The 22,956-nt window shown below is 39.0% G+C and overlaps 1 protein-coding gene across 1 annotated transcript; it reads left to right on the forward strand.

Annotated features, from left to right (window-relative positions):
- The first annotated feature begins 653 nt into the window (after nt 1-653).
- On the forward strand, nt 654-22,751 carry nsmaf (neutral sphingomyelinase (N-SMase) activation associated factor). The gene is made up of 31 exons (XM_041814331.1): nt 654-775; nt 4,325-4,411; nt 6,746-6,824; nt 7,171-7,232; nt 7,729-7,765; nt 8,454-8,504; nt 8,849-8,920; nt 9,087-9,134; nt 9,246-9,298; nt 10,031-10,160; nt 10,249-10,320; nt 11,144-11,252; nt 11,460-11,636; nt 11,919-11,998; nt 12,675-12,765; nt 13,354-13,417; nt 13,506-13,557; nt 13,646-13,766; nt 15,209-15,340; nt 16,343-16,385; nt 17,326-17,492; nt 18,622-18,733; nt 19,222-19,280; nt 19,906-19,973; nt 20,065-20,132; nt 20,215-20,338; nt 20,427-20,510; nt 20,917-21,067; nt 21,487-21,589; nt 21,737-21,846; nt 22,190-22,751. The coding sequence occupies exons 1-31, from the start codon at nt 738-740 to the stop codon at nt 22,282-22,284; spliced, it is 2,739 nt and encodes a 912-aa protein (XP_041670265.1). The 5' UTR covers nt 654-737; the 3' UTR covers nt 22,285-22,751.
- Nucleotides 22,752-22,956: the final 205 nt, after the last annotated feature.

Consider the following 22,956-nt stretch of genomic DNA (forward strand, 5'->3'; position numbering starts at 1 on the left):
TGCTTAATAATGTGGAACGCCCCGCTTGAGTATTTTTCCTTTAATTGGGCTCAGCTGGCAAACTAATTATCACAGGTGTCTGAGATTGATTTCAGTGATCCCAAGAGCCCTGAGACACAACACCATCCATGAGTTTTAATTGAAAAACAAAACATTGGATGTTTATGACACTTAAATCCAATTTGCATAATAATTTGGAACACAGTGTATTAACTTGTCATCCTCTATTGAGTTATCATTGTAATTATTTAATTACGACACAGATATACCAACAATCTTTCCCTTGTGTTGACCGTCCTTCTCATACCTCGCCAGTCCCACCCACTTTTACAAGAAGTTGCTAACTATTGCCAAATATTAGTCTAAAATACAAGTAGAAGCCCCCAACATCCCGGCTTCACTAACATTCTCTCCTCAGCCTTTGAACATGTCATCCTTTTAGCTCTATGAAACATTCCATCCTTGCCTTTGCATACATGCTGTTTTGTAGTCATATCAGCCATGCCCCTGATTATTAATATCTTTCACTCCTCTTAAAAAAACAAAACAGACGCATTCTAAACTAAAAAAAAGGTTGGATTTTCTTTCATCGTGTTAGTTCCCTGAAATCGAGTGGGAGTGAGACCTCCGTCAGGTCTTCAGCTGGTGGATCGTGGTCACGTGGTGTCCCGCAGGTTTCCGTGTTGACAGGGATGCATCGGTGAGTGCTGGCTGTATGAGGAGGATGGTGATCGGTCATGGCTTTTTTAAAGAGCAGAGAGAGAACCAAACATAGGTAAGAGACGATGCATGAGCTGCTAATGGTACCATGAACCCTAACGGGTCACCACGAGGAGTCAGGCCGAGCAGAGAGGCTCTCAGAGCTGATGGTTTTGGTGCGACTGTCCGCTGGGCCGATGGTCCTCTCAGATCAACAACAACTCTAATTAAAGTCAGGGAGGGACAGGGTGGTAGTGGTCCGGTTAGGGACTGTTATTTTAAACGTATCTAAAGTCACCAAACTGGTTTAATACAGCGGGTTTAATCGATTAGGCCTCTGTTATCTAATGATCGATGCGATCCTAAAGTACCAAAACTAGATCTATTTCGCATGAAAAAAGAGTACTTGGCATGGACCCATCAGAGACTGAAAGTAAACTCTAGCAGGCTGATTAGATAGATAAAATAAAGTTGAAAAAAAAAAAAGTCTAACCTCAGTGTGTTATCACAGGAGTTCTCCTGGGTTCGGTCCTAGGGCTGTTTCTTATTAAAATTTACATGATATAGGGTAAATAACAGCGGTGAGGTTGGTATATAATTTAAATACTAAGTCATTACTGATGTTTTATTAGGCTGAGAGAGTGTGCAGAAGTTTGTATGTAGGTTTTGATCATAAAAATACCAATAACCAGATACAAGGTTGTTAGGTCTGCTGTGGTATTAAACCAATGACAGTAACTGATTATTAAAGTTTACATTCATTGATTAATAAAGTTTACAGTCATTAGTTATTAAATTTGACACTCATGGATTATTAAAGTTTCCATTCATTGATTAATAAAGTTTACAGTCATTAGTTATTAAATTTGACACTCATGGATTATTAAAGTTTACATTCATTGATTAATAAAGTTTACAGTCATTAGTTATTAAATTTGACACTCATGGATTATTAAAGTTTCCATTCATTGATTATTAAAGTTGACAGTCATTATTATTAGAGCTGACAGTCATTGATTACTAAAGTTTCCATTCATTGTATTAAAGTTGACAGTCATTGATTATTAAAGTTTCCATTCATTGATTAATAAAGTTTACAGTCATTAGTTATTAAATTTGACACTCATGGATTATTGAAGTTCCCATTCATTGATTATTAAAGTTGACAGTCATTATTATTAAAGCTGACAGTCATTGATTATTAAAGTTTCCATTCATTGATTATTAAAGATTACAGTCATTGATTAGTAAAGTTTACAGTTATTGATAATTAAAGTTTACATTCATTGATTAATAACGTTTACAGTCATTAGTAATTAAATTTTACATTCATTGATTATTAAAGTTTACATTAATTGATTAATAAAGTTTACATTCATTAATTATTAAATTTGACAGTCATTGATTATCAAAGTTTACAGTCACTGATTATGAAATTATTCAGTCATTGATTATTAAAGTCGACAGTCATTGATTGTTCAAGTTTCCAGTCATTGATTATTAAATTATTTAGTCACTGATTATTAAAGTTGACCGTTATTGATTATTTAGGTATACAGTCATTGATTATTTAAGTATACGGTCATTGATTATTTAAGTATATGTTCCTGATATCATCTTAAGCTCCTCCTTGGGGATAAGTTAGTAAGATCTTAAAAATTCAAAGAAATGTGCTTTATTCTGTGTAAAACTTCATACATTTATTTTATAGAATTTTCCAATAAAAAGTACCACCATTTTTTTTATGTTGTCCCCAAATGTTCAGTGAAATGTTTTAAAGCCTAAACATTCCAATGTAAAAAACTATAAAAATTCCAGATAAATTCCTGAAAATGCTCAAGCAAACCTCCCCCCCAAAAAATTCTACACAAATTCCCCAAAATATGCGAATTTATTCCTCCAAATACCAAGAAAATGACAGGAACGTCCAAACAAATCCAAATTCCCATAAACTTCCATGAAAACTATTTAGAAAATCCCAGGACCCCCTCCTACCCTCCCATTCCCAATAAAACACATACACATAAATGCCACAAACAGCACATTCTCCCAACATTTCATTGAAGCTAAAGTTTACTGGTTTTGGATAATTCTCTCTAAATGTTGGCATCAGAAATGACTGCTGTGTTGTAGTGATGTCCTCATACTCTATGTGCAGACAGGGTTAATGTTTCATGTGTTTATTGTTCTGATGTCTCCATAAGCTTTAAACTCTTCAGTCCTTCAGTTCTATTTATATTTAAAATCTGCCTGCGGAGAACACAGAGCAGGATCTGAGTAGTGAGTATATTATCAAACAGGATTATCATTAGATAAAAGTGAAGTTTAAATGCTGATATTGTGGCTGTCCTAGTTATATCAGAGTCTATATATTTACCATCCATAGTGAACTACAGTAGAGTCTTATTAAATAAGGATGTAATGAATCATGAATGTTCATAATTTCCCAGCAGCCTCTCTAAAAGCTTTTAGAGGATTCTCAGGGTGGTTTCAGATTTCAGGATCAGTCCACTCTGCAGAGTAGAAGAGGAGATATTTCAGTGTCAGCTGTGAGGTGGATTAACACGTCAGATAACAGATATACTGTATCTCTGATAAAGATGGTTTTATTCCATCTGTTGTTGTTTCCTGAAGAGAGAAAGTTTCTCATTTACTTCACTGCTCTCTACATCAGTGTTTTTCAAACTTTCTTGCTTAAGGCATATCCGACATGGAACCAAAATCTCAAGCCACATCTGTTCATGTCCAAGCAAAATAAGAAAGCAGCCTCTTAAAAACGTGTTGTAGTCTGTTTAGTCGTTCTGTAGTTTAGTAATGATGCACACTTGTTCTACTGTACACAATTTGAGAACCACTGTTCTAGATCCTTGTTGAACCGTTACACACTGTAGTCTGCTAGCTGACGAAAATGGAAGGAAAAAGTTGCCTACATCCCCAGCTTCACCAACATTCTGTCCTTTGCCTTTGAAATGACATCATACATTACAGCTTATAAAACATTCCATCCTAGCCTTGAAGAAAATGTCGTCCCTCACAGCCTTGAAAACGTTCCATCCTTGCCTTTGAAGATTATGTTATCTCTTACAGCCTATAAAACTTTCCATCCTTGCCTTTGAAGATAATGTCGTCCCTTACAGCCTGGAAAACGTTCCATCCTTGCCTTTGAAATGACATCATCCATTACAGCTTATAAAAAATTCCATCCTTCAAACAAACCTCATTCATAGTGCCAAACAGACCAACTGAGGGTGGGGGGTAGCTTGGGTATGGTATGAAACAATCACATGATCAAATGTTAAAAAGAATAAATAAATAAAAAACAATCTTAACTTTAATGAAGTTGTTCAGTGAATAAACTAGAACAGTTTATTTTTAGACATGGTAAAGTCAGGGTTACCATGGTCGACCATTCCCTGGCCTTTATTTAAGATTAATGGTAAATTGAGGGCAGGTGATGCTACCTGGTCTGTCTGTGATTCCTGCAGCCTCCTGGTAAACATCATAGCCTCTTCAATAACGTGTCTGTAGTTTTATTTTATGATTATTGTTGAATGTTTGATGTTGAATAAGCAGCAGACATGTGGTTCTAAATCCTCTAACATCCTTCACTGTGGTTCTGGTTCAGGTTTTCTCTGCTGTTGTTGGACCTGGAGGAATATTATTTTGAGCAGCACACAGCGAAGCTCGTCCCCACCTCCTCCAAGGAGGACAGGTAATCTCATTTGGAGCTGTCGAGTTTAAATATCAGGGTTTAACATCACCATCAGATCAGAATTGATGATCGATAAACTAATCACCCAGATCTGCTCTGACATGAGGTTCATTTCTTTAGATTCAATAGAGGGAGAAAAAACACATCCGACAGAGAAGACACACTGTATAAGAATAATGATCAATAAATCACAGTAGATAAACTTTCTATGATAATTATGGATTAATAAATTACAGTAGATAAACTTTCTATGATAATTATGGATCAATAAATCACAGTAGATTAACTTTGATGATCATTATGATCAATAAATCACTAGCTTAACTTTGATGATCATTATGGATCAATAAATCACTGTAGATTAACTTTGATGATCATAATGGATCAATAAATCACAGTCAATTAACTTTGATGATCATTATGGATCAATAAAGGAGTTAAGATGGATTTGTGCTCCTCATCAGTGATGCTCCATGTGGAGGTTCAGAGTCAGCCAATAGGAGGGCAGACTGAGATTGAGGAGTGATCGTTAAGGTCCATCAGGCTGATGAGTCTGAACAACCAAGCAGTGAGGAGGAAACAAGGAGTCAGGAGGTGAACCGGAGACAGAGGAGAGGGTCTAAGGCAGGGAGCTTTAGGAGCTTTAACTCCTCTGAAATACTCCCTCCTCAGTCTGACCTAGACTAGTTCCTGATCCACCATGTGGAAGACCTTTCTTGAGCTCTGAGACCATAACAAAGGTCTAAAGAGCAGTGAGCAGGTATGGTAGAGAACCTACTTAGGGCCCAGTCTAAAAAGACCCAGTCTTCTAAGGACCCAGTGTACTAAGGGCCCAGTCTACAATGACCCAGTCCGCTAAGGGCCCAGTGTGCTAAGGACCCAGCCTACTAGGGGCCCAGTCTACTAAGGACCCCACCTCCATTGGTTCTGCCTATAAACCCAGACTTTAATGGACCCAGCCTACCCTTGATCCAGCATTTGAATAATCCAGCCTATAAGAACCCAGACCACATAGGACCCCGCTGACAATGTCTGGCCTCTGAACCCCATAAACCATAGTCTGGGTAGAAGAGCCCCTGAACATCATTCGTGATCCTGTTCCTCCTCTGTCAGGAGCCAATTTTATTTTACTAACGTGTTCTCTTTATGATGCCTAGAAACAGGAAGTTGTAGTCCTTCAGGTGTTCTCAGGTGATGTTTGGAGAAAGGTTTAAAAGTCTGTCTGTTCTTTAAGGATCAGCTGTTCAAATACTGGATCCTGTTGGCCTTTGGGGTGAGTAAAGGTCAATGTAGAAGGACGGCGTTGAGATGGTTTTCTGTCATGAAGGAGACAGATGTGGGCCAACATGGAGAATAAAAATTATTAATATTTAAGGTTTGTTTTGGGGGTTTCTGATTTTTGTAGAGAATCAGGAGTCAGTAGGGATGACGTGGTATCATGATAGAATAGAGGCTCTAAATTAATCTTTATATTTAGATTTTAGTGGACAAATAAATAACTGGACCTCAGTCAGTTCATAAACTTGTGTTCATATCCATGTAAAAAACAGCCTGTTTAACGCATGGGACGCTGTCTTTAGATGAAGTTTAACTGTAGTCATTGAAAATACAGAGTCTTAGTCCAGGAGCAGACCTACAGTCATTAAACTACACCATAACTTCACAGAATGATATTATAAACAGAAAACATTACATTAACAAAATAATAATGTAAACAGAATAATATTACATTAACAGAATATTATTAACAGAATAATGTTACGTTAAAAGAATACTATTATAAACATAATAATATAACATTAACAGAATATTATGAACAGAATAATGTGTCATTAATAGAATATTATTATAGACAGAATAATATATTATAAACAGAATAATATTACATAAACAGAATAATATTATCAACAGAATAATATCACATTAACAGAAGATTATTACTCACAGAATAATATTTCGAGCAGAATAATATTAACAGAATAATATTACATTAATAGAATAATGTTAAAACAGAACAATATTAAATTAACAAAATAATACTATAGAAAGAATAATTTTACATTAACAGAATAATATTATTAACAGAATAATATAACATTAACAGAATAATACTATAAACAGTGCATTTTTATAAGTAGTGCAAATCCACTCTGGTTTCATTCTCTGAGAAATCTTATCTTTCTTTCATTTGTCATGCTTATAAGTGTAAATTTTCTTAGTTCAGGTTATAAAAGGTTTAACATGGTAGAAATCCTGATTTTTAATGTCCCTGATGTTTTTATGTTTAAAGAGACAGTTGTAACATTCTAACCTGAGTCGTGTTTTTCCTTCCAGAAAAGTCCGCGGCTCCTTTAAAGTTTGCTCTAAATCGATCATATTTGATCCTGATGATCACGCCGAGCCCATCATCAAGGTTTGATTTAACCCTTTATTATTTAAATTGGTTTATTTTAACTGTGCTGACTGATCACAGCTTTTTGGTTAAAAAAATGATTTTATTCTGTCTTATGAATATAGCACATATCTCTATCATTTAAAGGCAAAACATTAACTCTAAGTTTACCTGCTTCTGAGAGTCTATAGAAATAAAACTATGATTCTAGTTTACTAGTCCAGATTACATCAGCTAACAGGACAGTCTTTAATGTCTGCCTGAGCCAGTCCAATCCAGATGAAGATGTCTCAGTCTTGAATAAAGAGTTTTAGACAGCTGATCAGTGATGGATCTATTCACCTGTCTGTGTTTTGTGTTGGTTCAGATTCCTCTCAGAGACTGTCAGCTCATAAAGTTTGTGGAAGGAGAGACCAACCCATTCTCAGAGTGAGTCTCTGCAGTTCATGTTTATTCTGCCAAACTGGTTCTGGGACGTCACACTGGTGTAGAAATGATTCAGCACAGGCAGCACGCTGGGACACAGATAACGGCAACTCATGCTGATAGTGAGAATAAAACTGGATGTTTATAATCCCTGTTAACATGCTAGCCTGACTAAACTCAGACTAAACCAGATCAGAATATATCCAGACGATGGAGTAGAGATCGGTTTACTCCTCCATGGGGATCATTGCTGAACAATCAACATCTTACTGGAACTGCAGCATGTCCTTCTTTCTGTGAGAGTCAGAGAGTAGAACCTTCTCCTCACTAACATTTAGCCCTATTTAATGTCAAATATCCTTCAATGTCTTTGGCTGCTTTACTGTAGCTCTGATGCTGTCAGAAAGATCTCTGTGATTAATGTTAAATAACTTAAATTATCTTAGGTAACCACCAAATGATTTTTAATGATCTTTGACCTTTCCTGTTCCTCCCCCAGCCCTCGGCCTTCTGCCATCTCTATCTCCTGTCTACAGGTGAGTCAAAACCAGACCCACCCATGGACTTTACATGGCCCCTCAGCGGGCCCCAGTTAAAAGGCCCTCCTCTGTCCTCATGGATTATACCAGTGCTTGGATCATTAACATTATCGTTAGCCTCCTGATTATCATCTCCTCCTGGACCAGAACTAGATCAGCTTTGAAACAGGCTGAAAAAAAAAAAGCAGTTATTGTTGGGGTTACAAGGGCCTCCTCCTCTCCTGAGTCCAAGAACCACCGTCTAAAGCCTATACTAGTTTTATTATTCTGACCTCCTCCTGGTTATTAACACTTTTATCTTCTAGAATCGTCTGGTGGATTTTATTTCTGCCGAGTTAAATGTTGGTGTTGTAGATTCAAACGCTCTGCTGCAGCACGGACTACTTTTTAATTCATGTATTTAAATGATTTTATTCTTGAGTCTGTGTGCCGCTGTTGTCTGATATTTTTACAGTTTAACTGAAGCTTAGCTTAACCTAAAATTAACTTTAAAAGTGTTTAACTTAGTGTAACTAACATTAACTTTTAAAATTTATAAACATAGCTGTCTAACTTGAATCAACTCATTTCACTAAACTTAGATCTCAGTTAATTAAACTTAGCTGTGTAACTTTAAACTTTTAATCCTTTAACTATGACATATCCCTCTGATATTAATGATAGTTTGTGTCCTCTGTGTTTTCAGCTGATTTACATTAAAGAGAGTAATGTGATCGCTCCATACAGGAATGAACGGGTGAGTCTGATCAGCAGAGGGTTTTTCCTTTTTTCTTTTTGGAGCCATTTTCAGAGACCATCCTATACCTCACAATCATGGATAAATAAATAAAACATTCTCATCCATGTTCTACTGTTAGCCCAGATGAGATTCAGAATCATGGATCTGTGGGTCGGCCCCAGGCCCTGGGGTCAGATTAAATAATAATTTTCCCTGTTATCCAGTCTCAAAGTTCATTCAGGAACTCAGTTGTAGTGGTTTTGGCTCCAACTCTGTCAAAAACTTTTTTTTAATCAACTTTACCTCAGGATAAAACCATCTAATGATCCGAGTTAGATGAAGATCTTTGTCTTTTTTTTCAGGGGGACCAGAAAATCTGTTTTCAGTTGGAGGTTTGCAGTAAAACGGAGGATGTGGTTCAGACGTTGCTGCAGGTATGAAAACATGAAAAGAGCAGGTTGATTTGAATTATCCCACAGGGAATTAGATGACGGATTAACTGAGATGTGCCATCATTTTTCTGAGTAAAATCTATAAAAATGAGTTATTTCTGCGTTCATTAACAGCTCTGTCTGTGTTGTTCTGGTAATAACTCCACAGCTCCACAGAGCGTCTCGTCTGGACAAACTGGGAGATCAGACCGCCATGGTCAGTCCATCAGGGTCTATTAACAATAATCTCTCTGTTAAATTCCTGCTGATTTATCAGGTATAATCATGTATATTCAGACCTATAATCTTTCCTTTATGGGTGTTTTAGATTGAAGCTAATCTCCAGTCCCGACTGGCCAGGTCCTCCTTTGATAAAAACTGGTATGTTATTGACATCACATAGATAAACTTTAGTTTGATTTCTCTCTCTGACACCTTTCCTTCAGGACAGATCTGATTCTGTTTGACCATTAGGACAGATTTGATTGTGGATCTGATACTGTTTGACCTTTAGGACAGATCTGATTGTTTGAGCTTTAGGACAGATCTGATTCTGTTTGAGCTTTAGGACAGATCTGATTGTTTGAGCTTTAGGACAGATCTGATTTTTTGAGCTTTAGGACAGATATGATTCTGTTTGACCTTTAGGACAGATCTGATTCTGACCTTTAGGACAGATCTGATTCTGTTTGACCTTTAGGACAGATCTGATTCTGTTTGACCTTTAGGACAGATCTGATTCTGTTTGAGCTTTAGGACAGATTTGATTCTGTTTGACCTTTAGGGCAGATCTGATTCTGAGATTTAGGACAGATCTGTTTGTTTGAGCTTTTGGACAGATCTGATTCTGTCTGAGCTTTAGGACAGATCTGATTCTGAGCTTTAGGACAGATCTGAGTGTTTGAGCTTTAGGACAGATCTGATTCTGAGCTTTAGGACAGATCTGATTCTGCTTTAGTGTTTCGTGTACCAGGTGAATGTCTCTTACTGTCACTAGTATAGACTTTATAGATGTAGACACCACAGTAACCATTTTAGCCCAGAGTGGCCATGTGTCAGTTACGTGTTGTTGGAATCAGTTGTAGCTCCTTCATGAATTATTTTCTGTTGAAGTTTCCAGAGCGTAGCAGAGCGCCCTCACATGGAGTGTTCAGTGGAAAGAGTCACTCCTCTGGTGTGTAACCCAGGTCACGTCTGCATCACTGATGAAAACCTTTACTTCCAACCGCTCAATGGATACCCGGTGAGACGCCCAGATCTGCTGTTAAATGTCTGATCATGACTTGAAGAGTTCTGTCGTCCAGCTGAGGTTTTAGTCCTTGTTCTTTCAGGAGCAGGTGATCCAGATCAGACTGCACAGAGTGAGACGGATCTACAAACGACGGCATGGACTCAGACCTCTGGTGAGAATGAAACCGACAGATGAATATTGAGGGATGTGGTATAGATCTCTGTTTTAGTCCCAAACACTGTGTTTTAATCACAGCACAGAGGGAGTTAGCAGACACAGACATGGGAAAACGAGGTGATGGAGAAGAGCTTTCAAAACACCAGAGCTGTGTGCTGTTTATAACCAGTCAGTCATTGGGCTGAACTCGGGAATAAAGGCTGGTCTTTGGGATCCCAAACAGCTCTTCATGTGGTCCCAGTTTGGATTTTTAAATTTGGATTAGTAGAACAGATATATCAACAATCTTTTCCTTATGTAGACTGTCCTTTGTTGGCAACTTTTGGAGACGTGGGTGGAGCTAGGGTTAGGGTTAGGGTTATGGCCTACTGTTTGGCATCCCCAACTTCCCCAGCTTCACCAACATTCCATCCTCTGCCTTTGAAGATGATGTCATTCTTTGAAGTCTATAAAGCATTCAGTTTTTTTCTATTGAAGATGATGTTATACTTTAAAGCTCATTAAACATTCCAACCTTGCCAATTTAATAATATCCAGTCTTTTGTATCCCAACCAGTCTTTCATGGGGTACCAGTTAGCTTTTTAAATATGGATTGAATAACAAGAAAAATGGAAGACAGGAGACTGTCTCTCAAACAGGAGTCAGTTCCTGTCCTTCATAATAAAGAGCAGACTCTTAGCTTCTCTAAAGTTGATGCTGAGACTAAGGAGTTATTTAAGAGAATTTTATAATATTCCTGATTAATCTAAATCTAAATGATCTCCCCCTATTTCTGTTCTCATGCTGTAGTTTATTTCCATCTGTCTCTCTCCGTCAGGGTCTTGAAGTTTTCTGCACTGAGAATGATTTCTGCTCCGACATCTACCTGAAGTTTTACAAAACAGAGGACAGAGATGAGATCTACTACTACATTGCCACATTTCTTGGTGAGATATACCGTATTCTCATTAGAGACCATTGCTCATCAATAATCTCTCCCTCCACAATGAATATAAGCCAGTAATAATCCCTCCAGATCAGGGAATGTTCTGTAGTTTCTGTCCTCATCCCTGATCAGCTGTCAGCTCTGATCCAGATCATTTGTATTCCCCATTATAGAACCTGTCTGACCTCTCTGCTGTTTTTATCCTCAGAGAATCACATGACGGAGCACACAGCAGAGAGCTATATGCTGCAGTGGCAGCGTGGTCACCTCAGTAACTATGAGTACCTGCTACACCTCAACAACCTGGCCGACCGCAGCTGTAATGACCTGTCCCAGTACCCGGTCTTCCCCTGGGTTCTCAGCGACTACAGCAGCAAACAGCTGGGTGAGACAGGGGACAGGAAGGCATTTACAGACGGGATACCGGGGTCACTCTAGTTCAGGCTGTAGGAACCAGAAACTTGGTGAACGTGGAATCAGGGTTCACATTAAACTGATTCTACTTTATGTATGTGTCAAGCACAAAAAGAACCCTTCCCTCATGGGTTTATAAGACACCAGAGATACTCCTGTTCCTCCATCCTGATTGGTTCATTGTGTTCCTCAGTCCTGATTGGTTCATTCTGCCTTTGTATTATTAACCATCATGTTTCCCTCTGATTCTCAGACCTGACCAACCCAGCCTCCTTCAGAGATCTGAGTAAACCAGTGGGAGCTCTGAACAAGGAGAGACTGGACAGACTGCTGGTTAGAGAAACCTAATTTCAATAAAGACTAGCTCAGACCTGAGCGTTTATGTAGGGTAGATACTTCACTACCATCTGGGTAGCACCAATAGACCAGGGGTTTAGACAGAACCTTTAAAAGCCCAATGGGCTTGTGAGAGCAACACGTGACGTGGTAGGCATGTACCACCGCTGAGGACTGAACTGCAGTCCTGTCAAGTTCCTGATGCATCAACAGTATTCTTAAACAACATTTATGGAAATGGATGAGACGACCATACCAGACATTTCTATGAGATTAATGAAAATGCTTTTTCAAAATAAAAGGACCTTAATCCATTAAAACAACATTAAATGAACATACTATTTGATTGTAATAATTTTTCATGAAGACAAATAGAGTCAATTTGGAGTGTTCCTCTATTAAATCTCAGTTTGAAGGTCCATATAGTCCTAGACCTTCACCCTACAAGAAGTAGGACCCACCACACCTGGAGGGGAGTGTAGTAAATGTAGAGTAGTGATAGGGCTAAGTAGGAACTGCAGGGCTGTATCTGGACAGAGCCATGGTCTCTTAGAGTTCCAGCTGGTCTTGTTACTAATTTTTGGTCTGAACTGGTCTTCTGAAACCCACCACAATAAATACACAATAAATGATATTTAAATATTTATTGACCATGGCATGTTTGTGTCCTCAGGCTCGGTACAGAGGCATGCCCGACCCCGCCTTCATGTACGGCAGTCACTACTCATCTCCAGGATATGTCCTGTTCTACCTGGTCAGAGTCGGTACGTCCCACATACCTGGTCATATTTAGAGTTTATGAAAGACTGTTGGGGATTTGGACCAGGACCTGGTGGTTAAATGCCTCAGCTGGGTATTCACAGCTCTGAGAGGCCTTGAAGGCAAAAAGAGTTTAGGACTATAGAAGGATTGCCATTGGCCACTACTGAGTTTTTGATTTTCCATCTCTTTAAAACGACACATTGTCATCATAGAAGAACAGAGAAATTCATGTAAACTGTCTGTTTTTGTCCTGTTGGACCCTCCTACAGCACGGACTTTATTTAAATAAATAAAATCAGAGAAGACCTAGTCTGAATTTGGCTTCAGTGATGGTAATCAATCTAATCTGAGTCAGGAGGCTAAAGAGTTGGAACTGAGTGTCTCCTGGACCAAAACAAAGATCCAGGTATTTATGGATACCTTGGATGCTGCCATCTTATCTGTGTCTGTGAATAGTGTAGATCAGTTCCCTTACCTTGGCGGTGTAATCCATCGATCCGCTGACTGAGATGCTGAGAGCATGTGGACTAAAGTCCCAGTCTTCTATTTTGTCCTGTTGAGGTGTTTAACTCTTTATGTCCTGTCTGCAGCTCCTGAACACATGCTGTGTCTGCAGAACGGACGCTATGACCACGCAGATCGCATGTTCAACAGGTACGCCCACAATACTGTAATTAATATTTTGTTTAGTCTTTCGGAAGGATTTTCATGTTTTTGACTGACAATGATTTTTATTTAACAGTGTAGGTGAGACCTGGAAAAACTGTCTAGAGGGAGCCACCGACTTTAAAGAGGTGAACTATGATAAAATGTCACTTTATGACATTATTTTGGAGTGATTTTTTATTCTTCTTATGATTATATACATGCTTCTCCTAACAGCTGATTCCTGAGTTCTACGGCAACGACTCCAGCTTTCTGGAGAACAAACTGAGTCTTGATCTGGGTCGGAGACAAAACGGGAGTTTGGTCAATGACGTGGTTCTCCCACCGTGGGCCTCTGGTAACTTCCTGTTTACAGTCTTAAGTCCAACCTAAAATAACTTCAGGGTTTACAGTCTTTAGACCAGACTCAGGTTACATCCTGTTTACAGTCTTAAGACCTGCCACAGGTAACTTCCTGTTTACAGTTTAAAGACCAGCCTCTGGTATCTTCCTACAGTTTTTAGACTAGCCTCTGGTAACTTCCTGTTTACAGTCTTAAGACCTGCCTCAGGTAACTTCCTGTTTACAGTCTTAAGACCTGCCTCTGGTAACTTCCTGTTTACAGTCTTAAGACCTGCCTCAGGTAACTTCCTGTTTACAGTCTTAAGACCTGCCTCTGGTAACTTCCTGTTTACAGTCTTAAGACCTGCCTCAAGTAACTTCCTGTTTACAGTCTTTAGACCTGCCTCTGGTAACTTCCTGTTTACAGTCTTAAGACCTGCCTCAGGTAACTTCCTGTTTACAGTCTTTAGACTAGCCTCTGGTAACTTCCTGTTTACAGTCTTAAGACCTGCCTCTGGTAACTTCCTGTTTACAGTCTTAAGACCTGCCTCAAGTAACTTCCTGTTTACAGTCTTTAGACCTGCCTCTGGTAACTTCCTGTTTACAGTCTTAAGACCTGCCTCAGGTAGCTTCCTGTTTACAGTTTAAAGACCAGCCTCTGGTATCTTCCTACAGTTTTTAGACTAGCCTCTGGTAACTTCCTGTTTACAGTCTTAAGACCTGCCTCAGGTAACTTCCTGTTTACAGTCTTAAGACCTGCCTCTGGTAACTTCCTGTTTACAGTCTTAAGACCTGCCTCAGGTAACTTCCTGTTTACAGTCTTAAGACCTGCCTCTTGTAACTTCCTGTTTACAGTCTTAAGACCTGCCTCAAGTAACTTCCTGTTTACAGTCTTTAGACCTGCCTCTGGTAACTTCCTGTTTACAGTCTTAAGACCTGCCTCAGGTAACTTCCTGTTTACAGTCTTTAGACTTGCCTCTGGTAACTTCCTGTTTACAGTCTTAAGACCTGCCTCTGGTAACTTCCTGTTTACAGTCTTTAAAAATGAGGATGGTACAATCCAGATCCACATGTTAAATCCTAAACCAGAAACGTAGGCTCATCCCTCCTCCCACTCTCTAGTCTGATTCTTTTCTAAAGGAGGAATGACCTTCTATTTAAGGGTTTAAATTAGTAAATTCTGGTGCTGGTGCTCAAAGATTTTTGAATTCCTCTGACTCTTCTCTGGTGTTGGTACCTCAATTAGAGGAGTTAAACAATTTAAATGTTTATAATCCTTCCTCTCAATCTTCTTCTCTGGTGTTGGAGCTTCAATATTGGAGATAAAAATTTTAAACGTTTTATAATCTCTTTCTCTGGCTCTTCTTCTCTGGTGTTGGTGCTTCAGTTAGAGGAGTTAAACAGTTTAAATGTTTATAATCCTTCCTCTGGTTCTTCTTCTCTGGTGTTTGTTCACAGACAGCGCTGACTTCCTGCAGAAACACCGCACTGCTCTGGAGAGTCAGTTTGTGTCTGAGCATCTTCACGAGTGGATTGATCTCGTGTTTGGTTTCAGACAGCGAGGGAGTGAAGCTGTGGCCGCTCATAACGGTGAATGATGGTTTTAACCGATCAGAAGTCTGAAACGCTCTGCCTCATTCACCAACATCACCAACAAGTTTCTCAGAGAAGTCTCTGTCAGATCTATCATACAATCTTAGACTGATAAATGCCAGGTCCTTGTAAGATGGAAGCTCATGCACTTTTTTCCTAATTAGCATAGAGACACACCCACTCAGACCCAAATATGGGCATGAGACTGCAGGGCAGAATTAAAATAATAACAGACTGGACTCCAAAGATTAGATATACTGAGATAGTTCTAGAGTGGACATAGAGCTGATCCAAATCAAACTCGAATAGGACTGTATACTGATTTATCTTGGCACCAGGAGAGGATGTTATATGTTAACTACAAACACATAAATCAGATAATATTACTGATTCACACCAGAATAAAGAAGTATGAATTATAGATGGATTCAATAGTAGTTAAATAGCTGTAATATCTGAAGCTGTAAAGTGATGGAGTATCATTTAAATCCCTTTGTGAAGGTCAGTATTTATTGATTTAGATGAGTGTCTAATGAAATATTCCCAGTCTCATGCTTAGTTTATATGAATAATTTTATATTTTACAGTTCAGATTAAACATTACAGGGTTTAATTTGAGTCATATCATTGTGCATATTATTTAATATTATAAAGAGTTTAGTGTATAAAAGCGTTTTAGATATCATTCAAAATGATGTTATTGTGAAGTATTTAACCTAGTTAAGCACATGTGAGTGCTAATTAATAAAAGACTAATAATCAGACAGTCATATCAGCACTCAGGTGTAGGTCAGAGTGCCTTCTAGTGTTCTTAGAGCTAATCAGAAAATAGAAATCTCTGGTGACTGTCAGAATTGTCTTGAAAATGGCATATGAAGAGCTTCAGGACCTAGTCTGTCCTGAGATTAGTTGGTGACTGAGGTCCAGAGACATTACTATGGACTGATTCAAATAGACAGGAACAGATCCTGATGTTGTTCTTCTTCTGTGGTGTTTCAGTGTTTCACCCGTTGACCTACGAGGGAGGCATCGACTGTGACAGGTTTAACACCCCGAGCACAAACATTGTTTATTTGGCTCAGTTCAGTAAGAAGAGCCAGTCTTTAGGCTCTCATACAGTTCTAAAGTTGGTGCCAGCTTGGATTTTTATGTCTTTAAAACAACAAGAATGGAAAAAAGGAAACTGTCTCTCAAATCGGAGCCAGCCCTTGGAACCAGCTCATCAATAAACATCACATCAGGACTCCATTGTGACATGCACTCTTGAAATTCAGTTCTAACATTCTTTCTCTCATGTCGACTGTCACCCACCCACTTTTCCAAAAGTTGCAAAGTATGCTCTAATATTTGGTGAAAATGTGGGGAAAAAGGCCCCAACATCTCCAGCTTCATGAACATTCCATTTACTGCTTTTGATGCTGATGTCTTTCTAAGAAGCCTTTCATGTTTTTTCAAAGGATGACATCACCGTCAGAGGAAAACATTCCATCCTTGCCTTTGACAATGATGGCATCCATTAAAGCTTATAAAACTCATCTTTTTCTTACATCCTAGTTAGTCTGGACCCCCATTTGTCATACCAGTTTAACTAGTACCCACTAGATTTAGTACCTAAATAGTATATCAGTGTCCTATAAACGCATGTTTATGACATCATGAGGGAGAAAAGCTGTTAAAGAGGCTCCTCTATCCTCTTAGCTGGTGGCTAATTGGCTTTCATTCATTCTTATCAGCATGTAGAGATACCAAACCACAGTCAGAGAGACACAGAGATGATGGATGGACTGTTGTTGGAATCAGAGGAGGGACAGAGAGTTCTGATATCAGGTCATCCTGGATGCACAAACTAAAGAGACATCAGCTGGCATATGAGAAAACAAAACTGATTTTTACCGGCATCATATCATTAATACAAATAATAAACAGGGTTTTGGTCACTACAGGAGTGAAAACACGCCAACACTTCCTGTCTCTCTGATTAGCATCAAGGACCCTGACCAGCGGATCGCCATGCTGACTCAGATCCTGGAGTTTGGTCAGACCCCCAAACAGCTGTTCAGCTCCCCCCACCCCCAGAGGATCACGGCCCGCCTCAGCAACATGACCCGCAGCCAGAGCAGCAGCTCGCCGCTCAGCGATATGTCTCCAGGTACGTACATATTCTTAAATAATGTCAGAGTTCACTGTTTTAATGAGCCCTGTTGATCTTGTCATGAAAAAGGTTAGGGTTAGGGTTTCAGTTTGACTATTCACACCTGGACCTGATTACTGCCAGACCTGTTGAATGTTTAAATCCATGAAATAGAACCTGTCTTACAAAATGAAGTAGACTTAAAGATCTCCAACACATCATGGAACAATCTAAAGAAATTCAAGAACAGACGAGAAACAAAGCCACTGACATCAAGCAGTCTGGAAAGGGTTAAGAAGACATTTCTAAGGCTTTGAGACTCCAGCCAACCATGCTGAGAGCTATTATCCACAAATGGAGAAAACTGTAAACAGTGGTGAACCTTCCAAGGATCCCCAAGACTTCTGGGAAAATATTCTGTGGACTGATCAGACAAAAGATTACCTCGGAACATATGCAGCCTGTTCCATCTGGAGTAAAACTAACACAACATTTCATCAAAAGAACATTAGACCAACAGTCAAACATGGTGGTGGTAGTGTGATGGTCTGGTCCAGGACCTGGAACATTTGCTGTAATTGATGGAACCATGAATTCTGCTCTCTACCAGAAAATCTTGAAGGAGAATGTCCGACCATTAGTTCATGACCTCAAGCTCAAGCACACTTAGGTTATGGAGCAGGACAATAATCCCAGACACACTAGCAATTCCACCTCTGAATGGACTGAAAATCAAATGAAGGTTTTGGAGTGTTCTAGTAAAAGTCTGGACTTAAATCTGATAGAGATGCTGTAGCATGACCTTACACAGGCGTTCATGCTGGAAAACCCTCCAATGTTGCTGAATTAAAACAGTTCTGCTGCAGAGAGTGAGACAACATTCCTCCACAGTGATAGGAAAGATACAATGCCAGTTATCATGAGCTTGAACAACCAGTTATTAGGTTTAGGGGTAATTACTTTGTCACAACACTGTAAAATAATAAAATAAAAAAAACATGAAATCCAAATGTTTTGGAGAGAAAATATTCTACTGAGTAAACTGAAAATATAACTGAAGATCAATAAAAGTTTGGGAGCTGATGTTACTGATCAGAACATCTTCATATTTCACTGTCATGTCTGAGTGTTCATTTTTCTGTTTCAGTGTCTCAGAGCGAGGAGTCCTCCTTCGAGGATCTGACCGAGGAGAGCAGGAAACTGGTGTGGACCAACATGGGAAACCTGAACCTGATCAGCAGCCACAAGATCCACAAAGAGTGAGTCAGCCCAATGTAACAGAGTGAGGCAGCACAACGTATAATAGAAATGAATCGGCACAATGTAACAGAGAATGAGTCAGCACAGTGTAACAGAGAATGAGTCAGCACAGTGTAACAAAGAATGAGTCAACACAATGTAACAAAGAATGAGTAGGCAAAGTTTAACAAAGAGTTAGTATGATGTATAATATAAATAAATCAGAACAACATAAAAGAATGTAAAGAGTGAGGCAGCACAGTGTAACACAGTGAATGAGTCAGTACAGTGTAACAAAGAATGAGTCGGCACAATGTAACAAAGAATGAGTCGGCTCTATGTATAATATAAATGAGTCAGCACAACAAACAGAATGAGTCATCACAATGTAACAAAGAACAAGTAAGCACAATGTTACATAGAATGAGTCAGCAGAATGTGACATAGAATGAGTATAGTGAAGAATAGTGTGTTTTTAATGTCTACCTTATATATTTTTATTTTGCAGAGCTCTGACAGGTGTTGCTGTTAGTCGAGATGGATCTGCCATTTTCTCCACATCACAAGGTCTGAAAACGTTTTTGAAATTTAATCTAAAAGCTGAAATAATAAATATCTTTATGTTTTGTTGTCTTTCTGTTAATTCATTAAAGCATGTTAAATTATGTCTTTAAGTATTAAAAAATTTAAATTGTTCAAAGTAACTCTAAAACCTTTGGTGATTATTGTGTAAATGCAGAAAGGATTTAAAACAAATAGGAATCCTTTCTTTGACATCTGTGCTGCTTTTATAATTATATATATAAATTTTTCATTGTATTAATATTAAGTTTATATTATTCATTAGATTTCACCTCCCTCTCTCATTTTTGATTCTGGAAAAATATTGATGATGCTGACAGAAGTCAACAACAGAAAAAAAAATAAAAAATAACAGGACTGATCTGGGTACAGTTAGCTGATTATTGGAGATGTAAGAGTTTTATAAGCAGAAATCTCTTCTTCATAAATATCAGACTCATTTTAAAGTTATCATTTAGATTATCTGACAACAGCTGTCTGATTTCATATAAAGTAGAGAAGTTTGAGCTCACTGCTCCTTATACATAAACAGAATAATTAAAGTCAAAAAGCATAAATTGGTAAAAAAATACGGTAAATACCTCTCCCGTTGGTGTTTTTTTTCTTCCAGACTCGACGTTGAAGATGTTTTCCAGAGAGCTGAAGGATTTCCAGAGGAGTGTTTCCTTCTCTAACATGGTCTGACTCTGGTTTTATTTCACAACTTTAAGTATATTTAATATTCAGATCTGATTCTGTGCTGTTTATTAAATATTGAACTCTTTTTCAGGCTCTGTCCTCGTGTCTGATGCTTCCTGATGGTAAAACTGTTGTCTGTTCCTCCTGGGATAATAATGTGTAAGTTTTAAAAAAAATAAAAAAGAAGGTGAAGAGTTTTCCTATCCGTTTTCCCTCTGACCTCTATCTTTCTCATCCTAAGGTATTTTTACTCAGTCCCATTCGGTCGCAGACAGGACACTCTGATGGGTCACGATGACGCCGTCAGTCAGCTGTGCTGGTTTGATGATCGGCTCTACACGGCGTCCTGGGACTCCACGGTGAAGGTGAGGAGGACACACTGTGACTGGTTTTAAAGGTTTAGATGGCCGTTTTGTGTTAACAGGTGTTGTGTTGTTTTGTGATTGTTCCCAGGTGTGGCAGTGTCCCGCTAACAGCTCAGCCAATCACAAGAGAGCTCACTTGAACCTGCTGTCTGAACTTGAGCACGACGCTGGGGTCAGTTTTAAAGTATAACTCAGGGTACTTTGAATTAGGATTATCACGAACATATGTTAGATCAGACCTACAGGACTGATGTTCTGCTCTGTTAAAGTTCAACTTCAGAGCTGATGGATAGACCAGATTTATGTCTATCATCAGGAGGAGCCATCTTTTAACGGTTAAAGCTGACTTATTTGACCAATACAGTATCGTGTATGAGAAAAAGGCGGAGCTTACAGGTGTGTTTTAATTGAAGAGTCCTGTAAACACCAGCAGACGGTGAAGAGATTAGCGTGAATGCAGCTATAGCAGCAAAAATACATTATTTTATAACATAACCCTTCGATTTTTAAATAATTAATATGATGTTTATTGGTCTGCTTCTCTTCTATAACACTCCCCATGTCTCACCGTTTTCCAGGTGAACACGATCTCTCTGAACACGTCAGGGACTCTACTCGTCTCTGGAGGTAAAGATGGGACCGTCTCTATCTGGGACACCAGCAGCTACTCCACCCTGCAGCAGGTCAACTGTCACACCGGAAACATCCACCACATCGCCTTTAGTCCAGGTGAGCCGCTAACAGGAGGTGTCAACACAACCATCCTACTCAGGATTTATGGGCATCTATCAGCCCTCTTTAACATATATTTCTGCTGTCCCAGTGTCGGTGATTTGGACCTGACCTGGTTCTGGTTGGTCGGACAACTTAGAAAATGAAACAGTCATTACTAAGGAACTGGCAAACTGTTTTTGATGACTTGCCCTCTGCACCTGTACTAGGTCTTCAAAATGACTAATGCAGGTTTCTAAAAGTGTATTTAAAAGAGATTAATTTGATTCAAGTTTATTAAATAAAACCATCTACAGAGAGGAAACCTAGATTAATCTGATCCTGGAGCAGTCTTTGGCTCTGAAGAATCAAACCCACTACAGAAGATTAAACCTTTCAATAAAGTGACATCACTGATGGCGTTCTTTCCTCCTCAGACAGCAGACACGTCCTGAGCGTGGGAGCAGACTGCTGCATGAAGGTGATGGATGTGCAGACGGGGATGGTCATCTCCTCGGTAAAGGCTGACGAGGAGCAGAGGTCAGTTTAGGTCACATGATCAATCTCAGTGCTTGTTTTTCCTGTTCTGAGCATGTGCAGGATCAGAGGTCAGTCTGTGTAATGAGTAGAGATACTCTGATAAGTCATAGATAGAAGGTTAAAGATGATGTTCCTGGTTCTCTGCAGGTGTTTTTGTTGGGACGGTAGCTTGGTCCTGGCTGGAGGTCAGTCTGGAGATCTGCTGCTATGGGATCTGATCAGTAACACCGTTACCAAGAGGATACAGGCCCACTCAGGTACACATCACACTGTGTTCAGTGTATAAGCTGTCTGTAGATGGTACAGCTGTCAGTCTACTCCACACACTTCCTGAGTTTCTGTTTTCCTGTATCCTCACACTGGTGATAGCCTGAGAACATGATGTCTCCTAAAGGCTTTGAGGGGTTTTGTTTAAACTTTGCATTGATGTTCTCTCTGACTACAGACCATTAGATTTAGGAGTTCAAAGGTCAGGGCTAATTTATACCGCTATTTTAGATTTAGTCGTTAGATTCAAATATTCTTTAGTTGTACTAATACTACTAATAATAATGATAATAATATTTGTATTATTATATAATTCGTGTTGTGTTTAAACAGGAGCAGTAACGATCATGTGGATGAACGAGCTCTGCAGCTCAGTGATCACTGGAGGAGATGACAGACAGATCATGTTCTGGAAGATCAGCAGCTAGAGACACTTTATACTGGGACGGAGAGAGTCCCAGTTACACCTGACAGAACGTACTGGGTCATACTGGGTTTATACTGGGACAGAAGGAGTCCCAGTTACACCTGACGGAACATATTGGATCATACTTGATTCTACTGGATCAGCATGGACCTTACTGGGTTATTCTGGGTTTATACTGAGTTATACTGGATTAAACTGGGTTTATACTGGATCATATTTCCCGTGTATCCCTCAGGCTCTCTCAGGACTGATCAATCAGCCGTCTGTGTTCGTTAGAGTCTGCAGCTCGGGGCAGATGTCATGGGGTTCGCTGTTACAAGAAGAGGGGATGAAGATGCTTGTTGTTCAAACATTCAGTCTGTCTGCAGCTGCTCTGTGTGGATTCATCATGTATTAACATGTTATTGATCATGTATTAATATGTTATTGATTACTTCTGTTTAAAATGATCCATCATGTTAAATCTTTGAGTGTTTTATCCTGTGGAGTCTGTCAGATATTATCACTTATCAATAACATTTAAACTACTCTGACCCTTCTCCTCATCTTTATTTACATGACTTGAACATGTCTGAAAAAGTTCATCAGGCTGAGCTGCAGCATGGAAAGAAGATGACTGAACCTAAGAGCAGCTGTACCTTAGAGGCTCTAATTCAAAAACATAAGAATAAAA

Source organism: Cheilinus undulatus, linkage group 19, assembly GCF_018320785.1.
Source record: "Cheilinus undulatus linkage group 19, ASM1832078v1, whole genome shotgun sequence".
Lineage (NCBI taxonomy): Eukaryota > Metazoa > Chordata > Actinopteri > Labriformes > Labridae > Cheilinus > Cheilinus undulatus.

Excerpts from the sequence above, each read along its gene's own strand:
- nsmaf (XM_041814331.1), top strand. The coding sequence starts at position 738 with ATGGCTTTTTTAAAGAGCAGAGAGAGAACCAAACATAG. Across the intron at positions 18,734-19,221 it reads AGCCACAAGATCCACAAAGA|AGCTCTGACAGGTGTTGCTG; the intron begins GTGAGTCAGCCC and ends TTTATTTTGCAG. Across the intron at positions 20,133-20,214 it reads TCCTCCTGGGATAATAATGT|GTATTTTTACTCAGTCCCAT; the intron begins GTAAGTTTTAAA and ends TCTCATCCTAAG.